This window comes from Saccoglossus kowalevskii, chromosome 4, assembly GCF_978046115.1.
Source record: "Saccoglossus kowalevskii chromosome 4, keSacKowa6.1, whole genome shotgun sequence".
Classification (NCBI taxonomy): domain Eukaryota; kingdom Metazoa; phylum Hemichordata; class Enteropneusta; family Harrimaniidae; genus Saccoglossus; species Saccoglossus kowalevskii.
This window is the reverse complement of record NC_140644.1, coordinates 2,194,450-2,217,414: the sequence shown is the minus strand read 5'-3', so window position 1 is coordinate 2,217,414 and position 22,965 is coordinate 2,194,450. Positions and strand designations below refer to the sequence as shown.

The window sequence follows — 22,965 nt, the reverse complement described above, 5'->3', positions numbered from 1 at the left end:
GAGCCATAAAATAATATAATCTTCATGCAATCTTGAACTGGAAACTGACAATCCCACTTTCAGTCAATTTTCCTCTCAAAATTTGGTATTGTGTTTCAGCTAATTTCTATGGATACTATAATTTGCTTGCAAAAGTAGTTCTCTTTTCAAAACAAGTCTTTGGTCTAAAGCTTAGGAAGAACTCTTAGAAGTACTGTAGGCGTATTAAAATTTAATTTAAAATTTAGCCTTTCAAACAAGAAGCTTGGAAACTAATATTTACATGTATCTGCTATTGGAGATGTACAATGTGAAATTTGATTAAATTTTATAATACTTAAAAATAAATTTGATTGTACATCTGTGATTTGCAGTCTAATTTATTCCAGAGCAAATTGCATATACTAGTAATTCATGAAGGTATGTCTGAGAAATGATTAAGAACACATGAAAAATTATAATTTTATTTAGTTAATTCTATAATATACCCCAAATTACAAACAATGTTTTTACATGCCCTGTATATGGGACCCACTTGAACTTGCTCCAACCATCATCAATAAGAAGTTTTGTATTAGTGGAGCAGACTCGAAGAAATGTTCTTAAGTAACTCAATAAATCAGTCCACATTTCCGTGTTTTATAAACACATACATCATTGTCAATATCTATAATTCATTGACATATTTATATGGCTGCATTACACTGTTTTCGTGATATATTTGAACTTATTTTTGTTTGTAAAAATGAACTGTAATGTTATGGGTTTAAACAAATATTTAATTCCATTATGGTTCAATTACGACTTCTTCGGAACTCGTTCGTGAACTTGTTTTACTAATTCTTTAGTTGTTTCCTCAACATCTGGTAGAACATAGGTTTGTTGAACATACACTCCAGCAATAAGTCCAACTAATAGTCCAGCAGCAAATTTTCTGGGCAGAACTGCTCCTGCTATGACTCCCATTAAGAAGTCTGGAGTGGCTGCCCTCTCAGCAATAATCTGTAATGGTATCATAGTAATATTGAGTATTTTCTTGATGTGGGATGGGGTCATAGTCTTACTTAGAGGGTGGGCCATGGTTTTCTGGTGGATAGTGTGCAAGCCATACCCAGGTGTGAATAGCCATGTTGGAAGTGATTTCTTGCATAACATATGAACAATATTAGCAAAGCTGTGGGACAATTAAAAAAAGTAGGGATTAAAGTATAAATATTCTGTGATACAACATGATGGATATATTCAGAGTGATCCAGCAGCGACTCAATAATGAAAGCTAAAAATCATGTTCTAGTGAATTCCCGGTTTTCAAAAAAACAAATAACATGTATTAGAAAATTTAACCATTGGGAATGTAGATTAAAAAAACAAATGGATTAATGAAAACAAACTAACAATACACAATCCATTCTTTACATGGAAAAGTGAGGATGAAAGTCCTATAACAATGCAATAATTTATCTAAATATTTTGCTTAGCAAATACTGGCTACAATTTAGGTGAGAACAATTCTGACAAAAAATGGACAAGAACAATGAAGTCATCATAATTATATAAAAAAAAATAATATTAATGTTCCTCAGATAATACTACGGTACATGTACTGTATTAATCTCAATGTCCCTTATGAAATAATAAACAGGAATTGTATAAAAGTTCCTACATAATAGTACAGTGATATATATATATATAAGAAAAATCTGGCTAGCCAGATTTAGCAGGGAAAAACAGACTGTTATTGTCACTTTTGTAATCTATACTACATAATGTAAAAATAATCATCAGTATACTACATTTGTGTAATTGACATTTCTTGGAGGGCATATTACTATTATCTTGTTTAGCAGGATTATTAGCAGTATAAATGTCTTTATTCTGTCCAACAATTGTTTTATTTTAGCCAAATTGAAAATTGCACTTCATAGTTGCACCAAAATTGAGCTTGGTGGTTCATAATGATAACAATCATCCTCTAAGTCTTGTCGATAACGTTTTGGTTCAAATTCATGTAGCTATCGCTGAGAAAAACGTAGTCGTTGAAAAAGCTAATTAGCATAACGGTCTTTTGACCGTTGTCGCCATTTTTAATTATCTTTGACTTTTCCGTTTTCTCACGCCAGAGTGAATACCATAACACCATAAAGAATTGTTCCCGGGAGTAATAAGAATGAATCCATGTCCTCCATCATAATTTACAATGTTTTGTGTCATTTTGGTCCTCACTGGTCAATGTGTTTTGGTCCTCACTGGTCAATGTGTTTTGGTCCTCACTGGTCAATGTGTTTTTCGGATTGGGTCGCAATTACCATAGCTATCATTGAGGTAAATAGTCTCTCACACCTTGGTTATTAAAAGGACTGTGGTTAGTACAGGTATCACTGATTTTTCGTCGCCGGGGTGATTAACGTCCCAAATTTTGGTTCCCCAGACGCCTCTAAAATTTAACCTATACTTATTTTGGTCTCAATGTTTTTTCACTCAAAAGGCAAAGGATCGGCTATTTCATTTGTTTCCAATTCGCTGTATGCTTAGAAATATGGCAACGTTGTAGTTTGGTAAATATATAACATGTTCTGTTCCAATAAAGAATTTTGATATGCATAACAATTCTTAAGTTACTGAAACATCTCCTGTACTCATGGACCTTCTGTTCAATGCATTATTGAATGTTCAAGACACTGTACATAAAAACACACCCTCAAACTTGACAACATTCACTTTCAGACCACTAAGCAAATAGATGGAAATACCAGTTGCATTAATCATGAAGATTGATGATTCGATTGCTGGCCGGGATAGCTGTATTTAGTGTTCATTTCCAGGCAATGTAAAATCATATCGCTGTTACTCCAAGTCAGACCTGGTACCCATGCTGAAGTATAGATTTTCAAAAAAGCTTCTAAACATGTACTTATTTTTGTGAAATTGTGAAATTATACCCCTTTTAAAGAGCAGAAACTCAATATAAATACCCTATATACATACGGCACTAAAAATCACACTGTTTCCAAGTATCATTAATTCATGACACATTATTCCATTAATGAACGAAATTCATAATACAATCTTATGCTTACAAATAATTCCAGTACTGGGAAATGTCACTAAGCAGTATAAAAAATACATGATGCAAAGCCCATTCAATGTTTATTTGTCTTAGAATCTAGGGACATTATCAGAGCATGGGTCTTAATCAGTTAGGCCCTGAAGATAGAGTCATCAACACAGTATTTCATTAATGAACAAAATTCACATAACCATCTTATAATCCGTTGACAATCCCTAAAATTGCTAAATCTCCAGTTGTGAACTTTATTAGAATTTCTGCATGAAGTTACACAGACAGAGAAAATGCATGGAAAAATATTGATTTTTTTTGTCTAGGTTATAAAATAAATTGTGAAATAATTAATATTTTATTTTTGTTAGTGTATTTTTATTTATTAAAATATGCACACATTATATCTAATTGGATTGGGAATTGCCAAGCCAGTTTATAAAATTGTGAACAAATAATTTTATAAATAACACTGACCACGAAATCCGCCCTTGAGAAGTGTTAGTGTCAGAATATTATATATTGCAATTTCTTTCAATTTTAATTAGTTGTATTGCAATGCATTAGTAATAATGTAAATATATATACATTTCTTTATTTCATTGTTGAGACTGAGTTATACATTTGTTTCGTACTATAATTTATCTATATTTGAAAATTGTTATGGGGGATTATTAATTTTATTAAACAATGTTCAACTGTTCTTTGCAATGTCAATAAGATCATTAATTACAGTATGTCAATAAGCAACTTTTATAAAAAAAAATACATGATGCAAAGTCTATTATAAATGGTCAAATGTTTATTGATCTTAGAAACTAGGGGCATTATCAGAGCACGAGTCTTATTTTGGACCAGAGCAACTGCAAAAATCATAAGGGTAAATTAATAGCTTCTAAGCATGGTATTCCCAGAATAGCGCCAGTTGTTAAAAAAACATAAAACTTTAATTCTCAACGACAATGAAAGGACCAGTTACTGCAACAAAGCCCTAATCCCCATGAAAGCCAGCCGATACGAAACCCACTTACCGCAAAAGCCAATTATCGCGAAGCTACTAGTTGAATCTAAAAAAGATGTCAACCTAATATTCAGGATGCTATTGAATAACTTGCCAAGACAGCTAGAGATGGCAATTTCCCTGCAGTTGACTGTGTTATTTTTGGACCCAATTTTTGGATTACATGGTACCAACAGACCAAGAATGTGGATAGTTATTTGACCTATAAACAATATTAAAGAGTTTATGTATTGCATATAATAAGTGATGTTCACCGTATTTTAACAATTTATTGCAAATTCTATCTTCTGCCGAAGCCTTGTTACTTTTAGGAAGTCTAATGGCTTTTGTAATTTCACTTTTTAAGATTGGTCTGTCTAAATGAAGTTGCTACTTGCACTCTTTTCACTATTCTCCAGTTCATTCACAATCTCAGAGTTTGATGTACTATCAGTATTAAGTAGATTCTGGGCCCTCCACGTATGTAAATACGCGACTTTATTATTCCGAAAACTTGTAAAACTGGGTCCGAACATTTGTGTGAACATAAATTACTGTAGTATGTTGTTGTTTAGCCTTAGTCCTGAGTACAGTCCTGTAGGTTGGCCTTCTTCCGCTGATCCTTCGGCCCCCACAGTCCTGAGAAGTCGCATAGACAGAGGATTCGATACCCGCCTACAAATTTATGGCGGAGAACCGTTCTGCAGTTTTCATGATTGTAACCAGCTAAAACATCTCTCGATCAATCTAGCGATGACAAATACTTTTTTTTGTGGTCGAAAAATGAACCTACATTACTGGAACGTTGGCGAAAGCTAGTTTTACGCAACGAAACAACGTTTTGTTAATAAATACGTCAAGAACAAGATGGCGGCGTATATTTCCGGTTGACGTTGGAAAATGTCGATTTGATCGACCCTAGTGGGAACTCTTATGTAATTTCGCTTCCAGTTAGGGTATTTAGAATGGCACAGATCTAGAAGCAGTACCTACACACGAATTGGTGACGTCATAAAATACATGACCTTCAATCGGGGTCGTTTCCTCGGTATATACGAATTGGTATATACAAATTACAATAAAGATACTTAAGACATTACACATAAGGTAAAACAAATCACGTGACAATATAATGATAATAACGGTAATAAATCCTACTAGCTTAACAGTTGAAGAGAACGCTCATATAGTCAGTCGGGTGACGCCGAGGGTCACGAACTGTGTTGCAAAATGGCCGTGTGGTTGAAACTGGGTCATGGCGTGACGCGTGAGGAAGACATCATTAAACACTCAAAATCACAATAAAACGGGGAAGTGGTTGCATATTACGGCGTAGCTAACATGGGAAATAAAAAAACGCCCAATACAAACGACATGGGTTCGAATCACACTAGATACACACTCACCAGAACCGAAGCAATCAGAAACCAGCAATCGTTTTGGATTTTCCGTTTTCCAACTCATCGGAACACTGGAGTAGTTAGAAAAATGAACACCACTTAACGACCAACGTCGTGGCGTGGTACACAAGCGTGCCATCAAAATAAAACAAAATTAGCTTGAAAAGACAGTGGGTTCGAGTCCCGCTCAGAGCTACCGTAAAAACGTAAATCAAGTAAACTGAAATCTCTCAAACCGTAAACAAGTAAACAAAGAACGTCGCAAAAAAATAATAAACCTCACAAAACTCCACCATACAAAACTGAATGAATAAATAATAAAATAACTAACGTCTTAAAATGGACGACGCGCAATTTGTTCAACAGTTTCCAGATTGTGACAAGAGATAAACAAGACCCAAGTCAAGGTAAGTTTTGTTAAAGTGTCGATGGCGTTCCCTATATTACGAAAACAATTCAGGCAACAGACGAATATCTTCTGTGGTGTTGTTGAATTTATACTGTGTCTGCGGAATTGTTGATTGAGGGTTCGAAGCCAGCAGTTAACATTTTGTTAGAAAGTTTTACAATTAAATCAAATATCCAATGATACCAGTATATTTATTTCATTATTTTAACAACTTGCAACACGAGTTCTTACACCTAAATAAGTATCAAATACTTGTCGACACATTTATTCTCTCAACCTTGTAGAGGTGGAAATTAATTAAACAACAGGTATTTACTCACAAATATAATGGTCAATATTTGTCCATACATTCATTCTGTCAATTTAAGAACTTGTAATTGTTGGAATTAATCAAATGAGAGTTGTCTACACCAAAATAAGTTTCAAATACTTGTCCATACATTTATTCTCTCAATTTAACAACTTGTAATGGTGTAAAATAATTAAACGAGAGTTGTCTACACCAAAATAAGTCTAAAATATTTGTCCGCACATTTATTCTCTCAATTTAACAACTTGTAATGGTGTAAAATAATTAAACGAGAGCTGTCTACACCAAAATAAGTCTAAAATATTTGTCCGCATATTTATTCTCTCAATTTAACAACTTGTAATGGTGTAAAATAATTAAACGAGAGCTGTCTTCACCAAAATAAGTCTAAAATATTTGTCCATACATTTATTCTCTCAATTTAACAACTTGTAATGGTGTAAAATAATTAAACGAGAGTTGTCTACACCAAAATAAGTCTAAAATATTTGTCCGCACATTTATTCTCTCAATTTAACAACTTGTAATGGTGTAAAATAATTAAACGAGAGCTGTCTACACCAAAATAAGTCTAAAATATTTGTCCGCACATTTATTCTCTCAATTTAACAACTTGTAATTGTGGGAATTAATCAAACGAGAGCTGTCTACACCAAAATAAGTCTAAAATATTTGTCCATACATTTATTCTCTCAATTTAACAACTTGGAATGGTGTAAAATAATTAAACGAGAGCTGTCTACACCAAAATAAGTCTAAAATATTTGTCCGCACATTTATTTTCTCAATTTAACAACATGTAATTGTGGGAATTAATCAAACGAGAGATGTCTACACAAAAATAAGTCTAAAATATTTGTCCGCACATTTATTCTTTCAATTTAACAACCTGTAATTGTGGGAATTAATCAAACGTGAGTTGTTTACATCAAACTAAGTATTTAATATTTGTTGAGACATTTATTCTCTCAATTTAACAACTTGTAATGGTGTAAAATAATTAAACGAGAGTTGTCTACACCAAAATTAATCTCAAATATTTGTCCACACATTTATTGTCACAATTTAACCACTTGTTAATAGTGGAAATTACTTAAATGCGACTTGTTTAATCAGTTGACATCAATGCACCTTACCCGCAGACAGTGCACAACAGAGTATCATTATTGAGCAATTATAAACAAAAATGTGTCTTGGCATTAGGGTTAGGGTCGGGTCAGGTATGGGCAACGGAATTATTAACAGGAATGTGTCTTGACATTAGGGTTAGGGTCGGGTCAGGTATGGGCAACGCAAATGGCAAACACCCAATTGGCAAGATGTACACTAACGGGTTATGGCATGCATATAGTTTACACAAGTAAAAACACAAAATTGGCAATTTTTTGGACAATTGTAACTCAATAATAGAAATATGTTGTATTTCTATATATATACACACTATATAGTCTTATCAAATGCAAACACATTCAGTCAATCGAATGTGGTCTTGTGGGTCAGTTCTCTGCATAGTGATCAGGAGGACCTGGGTTCAATTCCCTTGCCTGCCCATCTTTTTCTCGCAAACGCCATTTGGCAATAAAGCTAAATATGACAACAAATTATTTAATTTGCATGACTACCCACATAGCTCAGTTGATTTGTACTATGTCAGCAATGTGAGCGATCGCTGGTTCGAATCCAGTATGTTTAGATTTTTGAATGCTAGTGAAGACAGTGCTCCTATGAATAGGACTTAAATCCTAACTCCTGTGTGAAGACACTCGTGGTACAGAGGACAAGACAGTGCGCTGGGAACTCAAAGATCGCAAGTTCGAATCACGGATTGGACACTCCTACAAAAGACATGAAAGACGTTAAAAACATAAACAGCGGATTCAAAAACTCAAGTCAAACAGAACACAAGAATACTACCCCACATGGAAGCCAGTCGAAGTCCTCGAAGAACGAACACAGTTGACAGCTGTAGGTCACGTGCAACAACAGACACGAGGAGCATGGCTGCTCTCCAAATGGGTCCCTTATTTTGTATTGACCCCTAAGGATTGCTAATCCCCCTTTCTAACTCTTCCCCCAAAAATAATATATCGCCCCTTTTAAAATGTATTGACCCACAAATTAATGAATATTCATGAGCACAGAAACTGCTACGTCATGAATAAATTAGCATAATTTTAAAAAAATTTGCATAAAGTGTAGGTACTCCTTCTGGAGCTCTGCGCATAGAATAGTTGGACCCATCGACCTGCTTCATTTTTAACTGCAAAGCTGAATGCCTCTTAAATCGCCCGATACATTTCTCCACAATAGTGTCGAATCCTCTGTCTATGCGACTTCTCAGGACTGTGGGGGCCGAATGATCAGCGGAAGGAGGCCAACCTACAGGACTGTACTCAGAGCTTGTTTTGCCTCAGAACGGTTCGCCGGTTGTTGTAAATATTAATGAAATCAAATTTAGTTGTCTTGCTCAACTTCCGGGTCACCGGAGTTGTAACCAGTTTGTTGGAATACATAATTTTACTATGTTCATGTGAACACGAAGGTAAACATTCACTTTGCACCTATACCTGAAATTTCGTTTTAGTTCCAGCTCCATCGCACTCATCAACGTCAGAGTCGGCCATGTTGTTGCATAACAGGAACTCCCCTAGGTAGTGAGAATTTGTAGTGCGGCTGCGTCAAAACCATTCGGATAAAAAAACATTCAACTGTAACATTCACTGTGATTAATGTACATATTTAAAGCAGGATCAAATTAAGATACTTTTGGGGATAACGTTTGAGAACAAACTTGTATTATACCTTATGTAGGGCAACGCACGAGGGCGCTCTTTCTAAATAAATATGATCAAATAACCCGTGTTACTACTATTACTAGATAGTACGATGATTCCTCTAATTGGAACCCATTGCTTGGACCACCAGTGGCACCACTTCAAATCAGTTGTCAATCAGGACTTTTATATCTATATAATAATTTATTCTAAATAATTTTTACGAGATATCGCCCGAGTTGTCATTTCTGCGAATCGAGTTTGCGATACATGATATATTTTTACCGTCATCATTGGGCAAATTGAATCGAACCATGGCCATGGGAGAAAATAACGCTACTGAAGACACTTTGTTGCTGGGTAATTCTCGACGTGACAGGTATGTGCTTATGCTTCTCCGTTTTTTTAATTTTACGCAAGGTACTGCTTATATTCAGTTGTTTTCTGTTGACGTCCGTGTACGCATGTTATTAATACATGTATAACAATGTATGATACAGCCAACCTGTGTGATTCTGAGTTCAGTGCAAAGGTCATCATGGATACAGCTCCACAGATAAGATACGGGTCTGAAATGTGCTAGGGCAAGGTTACTCACCGAAAGTAGGGTGAATAGTTAGTGAAACGCTAGAGTAAAGTTAAGGAATCCAGTTCTCAAACTATGCCATTTTAATCAATATATACCATAACAATTTCATAAAATGTAATTCTCATTATCTTTGAAATAAATAAAATACAAAAAATTTAACTAATATTAGTCTTGAATCATAGACCCTACAATTTGGTGTAAGGCCAGACTGTTATTATTCCTTGTTTCGCGAACCCGCCGAATGAACAGGAACCGAAATAGAAATAAAAATCAAAGTTTATTTCAGCGTAATTTCTCGCACCCGCCAACTTGTAAGTGCAAACAATTACTAAAAAAATGTTTTTATCTTCATATTTTTCCGCCCGCCGCATAACAAATCCAAGTTGCATTTTTATGGGAGTATCATGATCAAAGTACCAAAGTCTCGCTTAGATCTATACTTTATGTGCATTGGTTGACATGGAATCTCTTTTCGTGCTGCTTGAGACTATTAGGCCATGAAACTCTGTCGTCAAAAACCGAGAAATCCTTCATTAATGCTGCAAAATGTGCCACAATTTGCGACATTGCCAACCAGGTTATACATGGAATAAAATTTTATTTCATTTCTTTTCTCCGATCAATGATCTCACTCACAATTCTTTGAGAATCACACAAATCTAATGGAAAAAATGAATTAATTTTATTTTTTCCCACCCTCCTCAAAAAAACTGACTTATAAAAACTAGAGAAACAAGGAATAAAAAAAAGTCTGGCCTAATGGTTAAACAGACGCGGTCTTAGCACGTGCTCGAATAAAACGTGCAGCCAAATGTACTATAGTCAGGTGTGGACTGCGGACATCACAACAACGATTCAAAAATAGTACTGAATGTGTCATCCTAAGATTGTAACTAATCGCCCAAAAAATGAATGAGGAGTAACTAAAGGGACAGCGTTAGAATTGGAGTTATGGGTGAGGAAACTCTGAGAAAGTCTTACTACACACTGGACATTTGGCGCGTTCTTTCCACCAATAGGTAACAGTAGTGCGTACAAAATTGTCCTTGAAAATGACTGTGTGTTTTTGAAGTATAATTTTTACGCTTGCTGAGTGACCGACGTTACACCATTTTTGTTGTGCTTACTCGTAGTGTAGACTCGTTTGCAGACAACGTGCTTATTCTTACAATTGTGCCATTTTTGCTATATGAGCAACCCTCAAAAATGAGAGAAATCTTTCCACGCAGCACCATTAAGCTGTCCATGTAAGCTTCGCGGAATTGTCTACCGAACAAAAATGGGTTGATGGCGCTGTTTGACAGCATTAGATTACTTGGGATAAGATGGGCATGCCTTGGAAACGTGTTTTGTACATCGATTGCTAACACCAATGAGAATGGCAAAGTAACGACGAAAAAGATGCAGATTATCAGAAAAATGTTCTTTGTTAGAGTTATATCGTTCTTTTGACGAGCTTCGCAGACGTGCGAAGAGTTAAGTATACTTGGCGCAATGGCCCGAGTGCTTGCCCTGACAGTTTTGAAAATCCTATAGTAGCAAAACGAGATAACGGTGATCGGAATTATAAACAACACACAGGCGGCAAATATAGCGTACGAAGTGCTCGATGTGCGGTCTATCATGCATGTGTACAGTTTAGGTTCGTACGCGAATTTCCCCCAACCCAAAACCGGCGGCAGACTAATAATGAACGCGAGTAACCATGGTGACAAGGAAATCAAAATAGCGTTTCTTGATGTATATAACGAATGGAATTTAACTTCTCTGCATATCAAGAAATATCGACTGACTGCTATAGCAACAAGACTGTATGTGTCAGCCACTAGAAAGTGTTGAATAATTCCAGCGTAAATCTGACAAAATAGTTCTCCGAATATCCACCGATTACAGACGACGCAGGACAAAGTAAGGATACAAGACGTCAGAAGACAGGTGTCAGCTATGCTTAAATTAACGATGAATATATTAGCTATTGTTTGAAGACGGCGATTGCGTAACACGGTAGCCAAAAGTAGAACATTGGCAGAGAGGCCAACCACTATTATTAGCATTAGAATGCTGGCTTCTACCACAGTAATCCACACCGGTCGGAATTCTTCCTCCTGCGAACTCATGTTGTTCCATAAATCAATCAAATGTAAATGTGTAAGCAAATCGTGTCCGTAAATCCAATCTCGTTACAGTAGTCATCAATTGTTTGGAGGACGGTGACGTCATATGTTCATTGTTTTTGGTATCTGTGAAGCAACAAAACATGTTCGTTATTCGACTGTTCAATTTCGGATTCCTATATCAACAGTAATGTGTTTTATACGACGAGAAAGATGGGTGTATGTAATGTAGATAAATGAAGATAATGTAGAGAGTGTGGTCGGTATTAAATCATGACATGTGTACAGTATTGAATCATATCCTTGTATGAGAGCCCGGATGTAGATAGTGTACGCTATATTGTAATCTGTAAACCGTTAGCATTTTCGACGCTACAGATATGTGCGTTATCATGATAATTTGAATATATCGGCGAGCAGTCACCGTGACTTTCTGCTTTAAGGATCCTGGCGGTAAAATATTCGTGGCTGCAATATTTTGCTGTTTTCTCGGACTCGAAAAATCGTTACATCGCTTTACTGTACTTTCTATGAAGCTATAAATGGACTGCAGTCAACAACTCGGTAACAATGCGCTGTATTCTGCACGCGATGCCAATTATACTTTTCAAGTCTTTCGTAGAATTCATACGATCTGCCATCATGAACTCGGATAACCATTATAGGGCATATTTTGGAAACTACGAGTCGCTACATATAATGTGGAGGTGATGCCGGCCATTCCCACAGAAAATGGTCAAAGCAAATCAATGAGTTATCTGCCCATGTACTAGTATCCTAGTCCCATTCACTATCCCATTGTACTGGTATCTGACTTGTCTACGCAGCAGCAGATTCGTATCCGTGTTAGTGGTGACTACAAAACTTATAACTTACGTCGAATTGGAGTGCCTTCACTTGTACCAGACCCATATCTTACTTCACAGCGGCGTCACGTTGTGGATAGCTAACGACCGTTTGAAAACTTGCCGTGACAACATCAAAACATCCATTGTTAACATCTGAATAGCCCCTTTGTTGTTTGATTGAATTAATTACATTGTAAGAATTGAAACAGACATACGTAATTTGTTTTACTGCATGTATCGAGTGATATCATCAATGCATTGCGTATGACCCTATTTCATTTATTTGTCATTGACAATATTCACATTTTAGCAAAAGAAAAAAAAACAGGGGAATCGAAGTACATGTAATCAACAATTTGAATAGTAATTCCCTCATTATAATTCCTGGCATGAATGTTTGTTACATATTACCATATTATATTAATATTCATATTCTTGACTTGAGTCTTGGCTGCATGCAAAACACTCGATATATCGGATATTTTCGGTATATTAAGGCTGCATAAATTTCTATAAAAAAATCACCGGCAAGCCTCGGTATTTTCTGGATCCTCATCCGTAACGGAAGTCAGTTCTGTTTTTTCTTCTTTTTTTTTTCGGGTACTAGTATATGCTCAGATAATGGATGTATACGAGGCTTCTCGGGCATGTCGTGATTTTCTCCGTGCCATGGCGGGGTACCGGTATGTACTTTTTGGAGTGCCGGGCGTCGTTGACTCACTTGGCTTATTGAGCCTGAGTGACAAGGGAGTCTTATCGGGTATGATTCCCGCCCCCTCCCTATATTTAGGGGGGCCTATGCTTGTTCCCTCATTTTTTTTGACCCCCCTATCTAGGGAAAAGAAGAAAATTTAACCCCCCCTTTCACGGGCTTTTCCGATGAATTTCACCCCCTATCTAGGGAACTTTTCAGTCTAGAACTCCTTTTAAACCCCCTTTTTTGTATATCTCGGGAAGTGTTTTGAAATACACCCCCTATTTTGAGAATCTCGGGAAAACAAGCAAAAAATACCCCCTTTTCTACGATTTTCTCGGGGAAAATGTTCCCGAGACAGATCGTCAAAAAGTACCCTCTTTCCGAGAAAATGGGAACGCGCATGCGGCCCCCTATGGATCCTGAGTAGGGGGCCGGGGTATGATTCCATGCAAGACATGGTCGAATCAGATACTAAGTTTAGGAGTCTGATGTGCAGAAGGTCGTAATTTACGTTCCCATGTGGTGTCTTGATTCTGCTTCGTTTGCAAGTCACTTGTTCTGATTTACTCGTTATCGCTTACTTCAATCTCAGACTAGTAATACAATGTATTACTAGTCTGAGCTTCAATCCAACAATCGATTCATTATGCAATCACGTATTGTTCCAAATGAATACGACTACGTGACTCTTTGTTTGGTAATGACGATGAGATCGTTGAAGTTACGACTAACTAACTATCGTTCGTTTTTTTCTGATTTTTTTTATTTTTAATAAAACATTTCATGGTTCATTTGTGTCAGATTTGTAACGGCCATCGTCGAAATGTGGACACTGAACGCATAGCTTATATGCTATATACCGACGTTGTACGTGAATAAATCACTGGAAAAAATAGTGGAGCGCGGTTGCATCCGGGTCTCCAGAAGACGCCGACTTGTCAAGCAAACCTCATGTTACCATACAGGATGAGAACTATATCGAGGTCTTGGGCGAAATATGTTGCGTTCACTCAATCCAACCCACACTTCCTCATTTGAGTCTCGAATCTGTATAGATGATATTTTCCCGTACAAGGTATTGTTATACCGATCGCTGTTTTACACGAACCGTATTCTATTTCCCTAGAAATTTTTTTAAATACACACTCAATAAAAATATATTTTAAACACATAAAGTCAGTTCACCCTTCAAAGCATTAGTAATCTGTCAAACGTTGTTTTTTATTATTTAGCTCAACTGCCGGAAATGTGACCTTTCCAGCTTTGAATTTTGAACCCAGTTCGAGTGAATCATACTGTCGCAATAGCGCCCCCTACGTTGCGGTATACATAATCATACGTGTGGATTACGTGTGGACGCCGTATTGCAATACACGATTTTATTCAAAATTTAATTTCCAAATGTTTAATTGCTTTATTTTCAATCTATAGTGTTGTTGTTGTTTTGTCAACACTCAATTCTCAATAGGTTGAGTTGTATAACTGTATTAGGATGTTGACTTGAAAAGTACAATGAAGAAAGCTGTAAAAATGAACGAGAATTTAGAGAAAAAATAATTGCCATCTTACATCTTACATCTTGTAGCTCGTCCGCGGAGACAACGAGGGAATATCGGAGCCGATGGTTGTCAATACGAATAATGTACCTGACGATGTTTGTCGCCAGTATTGGATTCTCACTCGTTGTAACTTCTATATGGCCATACTTCAAGTCGGTAAGTGTCTCGTCAGACCGATCACGACGGCAACTGCGAGCTGTTAATTGACGTTTATTTGAAGTGATACATTGTATATCATACATGTAACTGCAAGTGGATAATAACAGATAGTTATAACTATATTTTTTATATACTTACGCCACATATCCCGCCCCACCCGTGCCGCTCCGGGTTGATGCATTGTATTGCTCTCTAGTACCGTACATCAGAACACAACGCTGCAACACATTCCACTAATATTGCACAGAAAGCCAACAACTTGTTTTGCATGTCTAATTATTTCACAGTTGCAGTGTTTCCTCACAGTTACAGTGTTCCCAATTTGAGAACCACTGACTCGCACCCTTAGCATTACTTATTATTTTGACGAAGCATCCACGCAACCATACAGAAGAGAGAAACGATTCCATTTTTTGGCACTGACAACTGAATCAGACATTACATCCAATTACTAATTGCTGCTTCCCCTGGATATAAGCAAAAACTATAGAGCATATCGAGAATCGTGTGGCTTTGGCCCGATACTTAGTAGCGAACGTCAATTTATCGCTAGTTTATTCACAATATAGAGGGACTGTGGTTTATTTTAGTTTATTTCAGACAGGAAGTAGGACAGTTACGTCAAAATTAATTAGAATAATTCTTTTCCAAGATACTTTACATCAAAGAAAAGACCGAGTTGCCTGTCCCTCTTCTTTATAGTTTTTGATATAAGCTTGTGTTTAATTAATGATGTATATTAATTACTGATTACATTCAGTATATTCAAGTACGTTATTGATGACCATGTCATCCATTCACGTTTACCGAATTATCGATAATGCAGTAGAGGATATTGGAGTAAAACACACAGATACAGAAACAGATCAGGTTTGGTATAGCAGATTTCTTTTTTAAGATTTATTTTATTCCTGTGTCCAAGGTATATTCTGTTTACTTCACAGGTAGAAAGGAATGCTGATACTACATTTTTAGGGTGGTTAGTAGCCGCTTACAGTCTCGGACAGTTCGTCGCATCTCCAATATTTGGACTGTGTAGCAATTATTTGCCAACCAAGGTGCCATTGTCGATATCTCTTGTAGTCGGCATAGCGGCTAATATACTCTATGCCTTCGCTGGTTCGTTTGCAAGCAACAGTGGCACCATTATGTTGATTGCTAGAATTGGGGTTGGTGTAAGTGCAGGTAATATATATATATATACTGTATTGCACACTTTCAATGAATATCTAATCCATTAAAGGAAAATCCAAGTAAATGCAAATTGGAATATTAATAGTCCAAAATTAGGATTAGGGTTGCTTTAATTTGACTTCAATATATCATATATTCTTATATAATATTCATTTACCCAGTGTAGTGTGATAGTAGCGTAATGTACTAGTTACTGGTGTAATGTACTAGTTACTGGAGTAATGTACTAGTTACTGGTATAATGTACTAGTTACTTGTGTGTAGTGTACTGTTTACTGGTGCAGGGTACTAGTTACTGTTGTAGCACGTTGGTTACCGGTGCAGTGTATAAATTACTAGTGTAGTGTACTAGTTACTGGTGTAGTGTATTTGTTATGGGGCTGATGTAATGTACACATTATTGGTGCAATACATTTGGATACTCGTGCAATGTATTAATAAATAGTGTAGTGTAATATTCACTTGTGTAGTGTACTAATTGCTGGTGTATTATACTAGTTACCGTTGTAAGTGAACTAGTTACTAGTGTAGTGTACTAGTTACTGGTGTAGTATACCAGATATTGGTGTATCGTACAAGTTACCGTTGTAAGTGAACTAGTTACTGGTATAGTGTACTAGTTACTGGTGTAGCATACCAGTTATTGGCGTAGTGTACTAGTTACTGATGTAGTGTACTAGTTACTGGTATAGTGTACTAGTTACCATTCTAGGTGAACTAATTACTGGTTCAATGTACTAGCTATTGGTGCATTGTACAAGTTACTGGAGTAGTGTAATAGTTACTGACATTGTTCTGTTTGCCATTGGTTTATTGTCAGCATTTTAATTTGAATTCTTCAAAAATAAAATCGAATGCTACTCTTGTGTTTATGACATATGCGCATATTACAGTAAATTTGTTAATGCACTGTCAGTCACCCCAATTTTTTGAAAAACAAACTAACAGTGGTTTCTACAGACCACAATAAAAGACATTTCTTCATTAAAAACATTCAAATAATGTTCATTTGTAATACTTGTATACATGTACAAGCACACTGTAAGACGTTTTCTCCCTATCGGACGAAATCCGAACCGAACGAAGATATATGCCTGAATCGAATTTGTTCAAAGTTGTTACAAAGATGGGATACATATGCACATCGATTTGTTTTTCGTTTAGCTGACCTTTGACCGACTGGCGACCGATTTTTGGTTCTGAAAAAAATAAAACCACGACATTGAGCACATCATCTGTTTTCAGGCATACTAGTGCTGATTTCATTCGAACTTGCTTTGACTTGCTTGCAACGCTTTGACCCATTTTGTTGAAACTAAATACAATTACAAAACACAATGGTATACACGTTAATTTCCATTACCTTTGTCCGACAAAACATAAACTAAATTTCTCAGGCATGTCTCTGTCGAAATCATTCAAACTTGGTATGAACATCACACACTCTGATATTCATGAGTTTGTGATTATGATTTGATGCAAAATGGTCGAATAGTGGCCATGATGTTGGTTTTATTTCCCTGAACCATTTCCCGGACATACTTTGACCAATATTTCCTTGTAACATGAAATATGTAAGAATAACGAAACTTGCATTATTTCACTATTGGTATATTCGTCGCCTCAATATGCATCGCATGCACTTTATGTTGCAGGAAACATTGCCGTAGTCAGATCCTACTCATCAGGATCCACCACATTGAAAGAAAGGACGCCCGCTATGGCCAATCTCAGTGCTGCTCAAGCTCTTGGATTCATTCTTGGTCCAGGTAGATAAGAACACATAGCGTGGTGACGGGGGTGTAAGCTTCGCGCTCATTAAGCAATTCAGCCACATTACACATTTGTTCTCTCTCCCAGAGCTGCACGTAAAATACATTTGTGCTGTTTTTTATTCACTCAGGCATTTGTTCCAAACGTTATAACGCATAACGTGTTTTTAAAGTATTTTAATCCGATTTCACTGTCACTCCGACGTTTCTGATATTGACCAAGCTACACTTAATGACTCGCTGCGACCAATATTATGCTTACATTGACCTTTCTTGGTGTACTACGATGCATCTGTTGTAAAATATACCTTTTTTACAGTGGTCCAGACGGCGTTCGCCCCCGTAGGTGAACGTGGAGTTGACTGGGATGCCATCAAATTACGCGTAAACATGTACACAATACCAGCACTACTGAGTGCCGCACTGGGTTTAGTAAATCTGGTATTGGTGTTGGGTTTATTCCGGCATCACCATGTACCCGACATAGACCAAAGCAAAACGACGACCACTTCCACGACAGGTAATGGTTATTTGCATAATATAGATTTTTCTTTCCTTTAACGGATTGTTAACATAATGCATTAATTAGCAAAAAAGGTATGCATGAATATGGCTGTGCGAATAAAACTATTTATTTCGATAATAATAATTGTGTTTCTCCATTTTTGTTTTGTTAGAGAACGACGATTTAAATGCCACCGTCATCGTCCAAGGATTTATTGATAAAACAGCAGTACTATTTTGTAATATCATATTCTTTATAATTTTATTTGTCTTTTCTCTCAATGAAACGTAAGTGTGACATTTTAGCTATGTTTTGATTTCTTGTGAGTATAACGTAACATGTTGGCTATGTTTTGACGTCGTGTGAATGTAATGTAACATGGTGGCTATGTTATGTAACATGTTGGCTGTGTTCTGACTTCGTGTAACTGTAATGTAACATGCTGGCTGTGTTCTGACTTCGTGTAACTGTTATGTAATATGTTGACTGTATTCTTACTTCGTATGAATGTAACGTAACATGTTGGCTGTGTTCTGACTTCGTGTAACTGTTATGTAATATGTTGGCTGTGTTCTGACGACTTCGTATGAGTGTAACGTAACATGTTGGCTGTGTTCTGACTTCGTGTAACTGTTATGTAATATGTTGGTTGTGTTCTGACTTCGTATGAGTGTAACGTAACATGGTTGGCTGTGTTCTGACTTCGTGTAACTGTTATGTAATATGTTGGCTGTGTTCTGACTTCGTATGAGTGTAACGTAACATGTTGGTTGTGTTCTGACTTCGTGTAACTGTTATGTAATATGTTGGCTGTGTTCTGACTTTGTGTAACTGTAATGTAACATGTTGGCTGTGTTCTGACTTCGTGTGTATGCAACGTAACATGTTGGCTATATTCCGACGTCGTTGTAATGTAATATGTTGGCTATGTTCTGACTTCGTGTAATTGTTTTGTAACATGTTGGATATGTTCTGACTTCGTGTGATTGCAATGTATCATGTTGGCTATGTTCTGATTTCTTTTAACTGTAATGTAACATGTTGGATATGTTCCGATTTCGTGTGATTGTAATGTAATGTAAATTACAAACAGCCAAACAACGTCTTTTTCTCCACACACATACTTTGTAAACAACACAGAAAACGCAATAATCTGGAGCGCTTCCTTATTACACTTGACAGTTTTTCTTTGTTTTTATGGAGGTGATAACTGCGCATTTGTTTTGGCAGGCGACAGACAAGTATTGTGAAAACAGGAAATCAACAAAAACAAGACAGATTCGCTAAATCAACATATCGCTATTACGTCATTTATCCACAATTCGCTAAAATATTATGTCGCTTTTTCAACATGTTTTACAGTGTGTTCCAACTCCATGTGATTGTAGTGTAACATGTTGGTTATGTTCTTGTTTCGTGTGATTGCAATGTAATATGCTGGCTATGTTCTGATTTCATGTGAGTGCAACGTGACATGTTGGGTATGTTCTGACTTCGTGTAATTGTAATGTAACATGTTGGCTATGCCCTGACTCTGTGTGATTGTAATGCAACTTGTTGGTTATGTTCTGACGTTGTGTGAGTGCAATGTAACATGTCTCTATGTTCTGACTTCGTGTGAGTGTAATGTAACATGTTGGCTATGTATCCACGTCGTGTGAGTGTAACCATGTTACTTCGTGCAAGGTTAACATCCTTGCTGTGTTCTAGCTATACTCTCCAATGACCTGCACGGCTTTTGTGTGTCTATCTTGCTGTTTATATGTTGGTTCGAAATAAATGAGTCGCTGTTCTCTTTTTGAATTTTCGTAGAATTGGTACACCCTTGTCGATGGACATGTACGCTTGGGATTCACAGCATGCAGTGTTTTACACTGGACTCATTCTGGGCGTTGGCAGTGTTGTTGCCATGGCGATGTTTATGTTACTCAAACCATTAGCTAAAAGGTAATGCCGCGCTTAAACTATCGCTGTTAGTAAGAAGGTTTAATCACTGTGTTAGAAATAAAAGCACAGTAACATGGAAACTAATATGATATCATGTTTATTTAATCTCTGTAGATTCGATGAGCGTAAAATACTATTCGGTGGTGTTCTCCTTATGTTCATTGGATTCCTATTAGACATACCATGGCCTTGGACATCTGTGTATCCTCCTAGGCCGTACACAAGTAAGCAATTATAGCAAAGTGGTCATGTATTCTTTACCAATTCAACACCATATTTCTTCCAACGAAATTTGTGTACACAATTTTGGACTTTTTTGTGCATTTTTCTATCATTTCTCTGTTTTTTTCCTTAATGACGTCAGGTGTTGATTAATTTTTTTGAAAAAATATATAGAAACATTTATCCAGGTTTATTTTGCGACAGATGATAAAATCTGACCTTGGGGTCAAGCGTCAAAGATTGGGAACCGTGCGAGTTTTTCTGCATAACTCCGTCTCTTGTACTATCCATAATTGAAAGACATACTAGTAGTTCAAAACATCAAGAAACAATTACGTGGTTAATTCACAATCACTTTTTAATCGATCACTGCGTGATTTACATGTCTCCACAGCTTTGAACTCGACCATAAACGACACCTTGCCAATACTTCATAACGCAACATCGCCCACTCGCGGCTGTTTATGGACAGTGACGTGGTGTGACAACACTCATATGATATACCTACCACAGTATCTGACGTCAGCATTTTTTTTAGCATCCGGGTATCCTGCATCAACCGTTATGAGTTTTACTATTTACTCCAAAGTATTAGGACCATCTCCACAGGTGCGTTGTGGGTGACGGGTTTAATCAGAGATTAACAGTAGGTGACTCAATAATGTTTTTGTTTCTCTCTTGCATATTTCATATGACGTCACACATAATTAATTTAACACTGCGCCATAATACCTCCGCTTAGTGTTTGTATTCTTGTCAATGCTTATAAATATTAATATTTTTGCGAAAGTTGAATCTAAGCAAACTTTTTCGTGGACTCAAGACTCAGAAATGTGCAACAACTTTTAGGTATGAAAATACGTTAATGTACCAAACACAACCAAAACATAACCATAACTACTTGAACAAACTAATTATCACGACTATTTGCCGAATACGACTTTTATTCAGTAGATATGTGGGGTTGACTCGTCTATCCCCGAATTCATTCCGATAGTATATATGTGTCATTCTACCTTCCTAGGATAGAAAAAATGGGTATTGCCCATTTGTAGTGCCAACTGGTATTAATTAGTTCGAAATTGTTTACCTTAAACAACAGACCATTTTCCGTTCACTGCCAAGGCCATGGTGTCGTAACAGCGTCAACATATCGCGCAGGATTCAACAAACGCGTAACTATTTTGGGGTATTTCCACATTTAATAATATGCCATATACATTTGATGGTGGTCAATTTTGATCAAGTGAAGAGTTCTCAACACCATATCTCGCTCTGAAAAATACTATTTTCGAAATACATTCTGCGTCTTTTCTTTCTATGCACAAATTGGTCTACCATTGACGTATGAATTAAACAGCTGTGTCGAGGCAAATCGCGGTAGATGTAAGTTATAGGATGAAGTCGTGGCTGATTAAGCAATCACCACCAATTTCATATATGCGTGTATATTACTTCATTTGAAGCGCGTCAATATAACATGAACGCTGTAATGTCCGTTGTTGTACATATGTCTACCCAACTTGACATATGGGTAAAATGAACACTGGAGAGATGTTATAGTAATCTAACAATCTGTCACGTATTAACACCACGTGTTTTTTTCTATGTTATCTCACAGGGAGTCTATATGGGATTACTAACGTCATCGGGAAGCTTGGCACGAACCCTGGGTCCAGTAACAGTTAGTCAGTTATATGCAAAATATGGACCAACGTGGACGTTCCTAAGTGTGACAGTTTTTCTTTTACTTACTTTAATAGGTTTGGTCATTGTTTATCGGCGACTAATACCATTCGTAGATCGTACACGACAATTAGTCAATGTTACTTCCGTCAATTGATTTTAAATACCATTTACTATGGATACTGAGAGAACATTTTTTAAATAAAACAACGGTTAAACGCAATTATATTGATGAGTTAGTTGTTTCTTACTAGCACATCGTTCGAATCGCAACCTTGATGTAAACAAACCGTGCGTAATTCTACCGGGAGTACGCATACTTGACCCGTGTAGAATACAAAGGCCTGATTGGACGTGCCTTTGATACCCGCGTTCAATTAGAGTTTACGGCAATAGGAATAAAACAAACGGTGTGATTTTTTAACTTTCCGAAGAGGGCGTTCTTCAAAACACAATAGCTGAACAGGATGTGCCAAGATACAACGGGGAAGCGAAGTCCGAATTAACGGAGTTTGGCTTGGTAGTAGAAAACATGCAATACTCAATGGTGGGTGCAATTATAATCGACGCATATGTATATTATTATTTTCATGAGGACCCCAACCAATTATTTATTTGTGGTCAGCGCGTGTCAATTCAAAAGTGATCGCTCATGATTTGTTTTCTGTGATCTACAAAAATAACGCAATAATGAAAAAATGCGCTCACCGCACCGCTTTCATTTTACAATTCATGACAAACAC

General features: G+C 36.7%; 1 protein-coding gene and 1 long non-coding RNA gene across 2 annotated transcripts; one reads left to right on the top strand and one right to left on the bottom strand.

The window, feature by feature from the left end:
* Positions 1 to 429: 429 nt before the first annotated feature.
* Positions 430 to 8,802, bottom strand: LOC144360389 (uncharacterized). Its single transcript, XR_013422242.1, has 2 exons — positions 8,724 to 8,802; positions 430 to 981 (listed from the first exon to the last, which is right to left on the bottom strand). It is a non-coding gene; the product is annotated as an uncharacterized LOC144360389 (long non-coding RNA).
* Positions 8,803 to 9,082: 280 nt separating this feature from the next.
* On the top strand, positions 9,083 to 22,445 carry LOC100377843 (major facilitator superfamily domain-containing protein 8-like). Its single transcript, XM_085498447.1, has 10 exons — positions 9,083 to 9,309; positions 14,764 to 14,893; positions 15,841 to 16,081; positions 17,746 to 17,859; positions 18,182 to 18,382; positions 18,540 to 18,654; positions 20,180 to 20,314; positions 20,429 to 20,538; positions 20,931 to 21,145; positions 22,158 to 22,445. The coding sequence occupies exons 1-10, from the start codon at positions 9,245 to 9,247 to the stop codon at positions 22,377 to 22,379; spliced, it is 1,548 nt and encodes a 515-aa protein (XP_085354573.1). The 5' UTR covers positions 9,083 to 9,244; the 3' UTR covers positions 22,380 to 22,445.
* Positions 22,446 to 22,965: the final 520 nt, after the last annotated feature.

What these genes read in the sequence shown, in the direction of transcription:
- LOC100377843 (XM_085498447.1), top strand. Translation starts at nt 9,245, where the DNA reads ATGGCCATGGGAGAAAATAACGCTACTGAAGACACTTTGTTGCTGGGT. An exon ending in TATGGCCATACTTCAAGTCG is followed by an intron (nt 14,894 to 15,840) that starts GTAAGTGTCTCG and finishes TTTACTTCACAG; the next exon opens with GTAGAAAGGAATGCTGATAC. An exon ending in CTCAAACCATTAGCTAAAAG is followed by an intron (nt 20,315 to 20,428) that starts GTAATGCCGCGC and finishes TAATCTCTGTAG; the next exon opens with ATTCGATGAGCGTAAAATAC.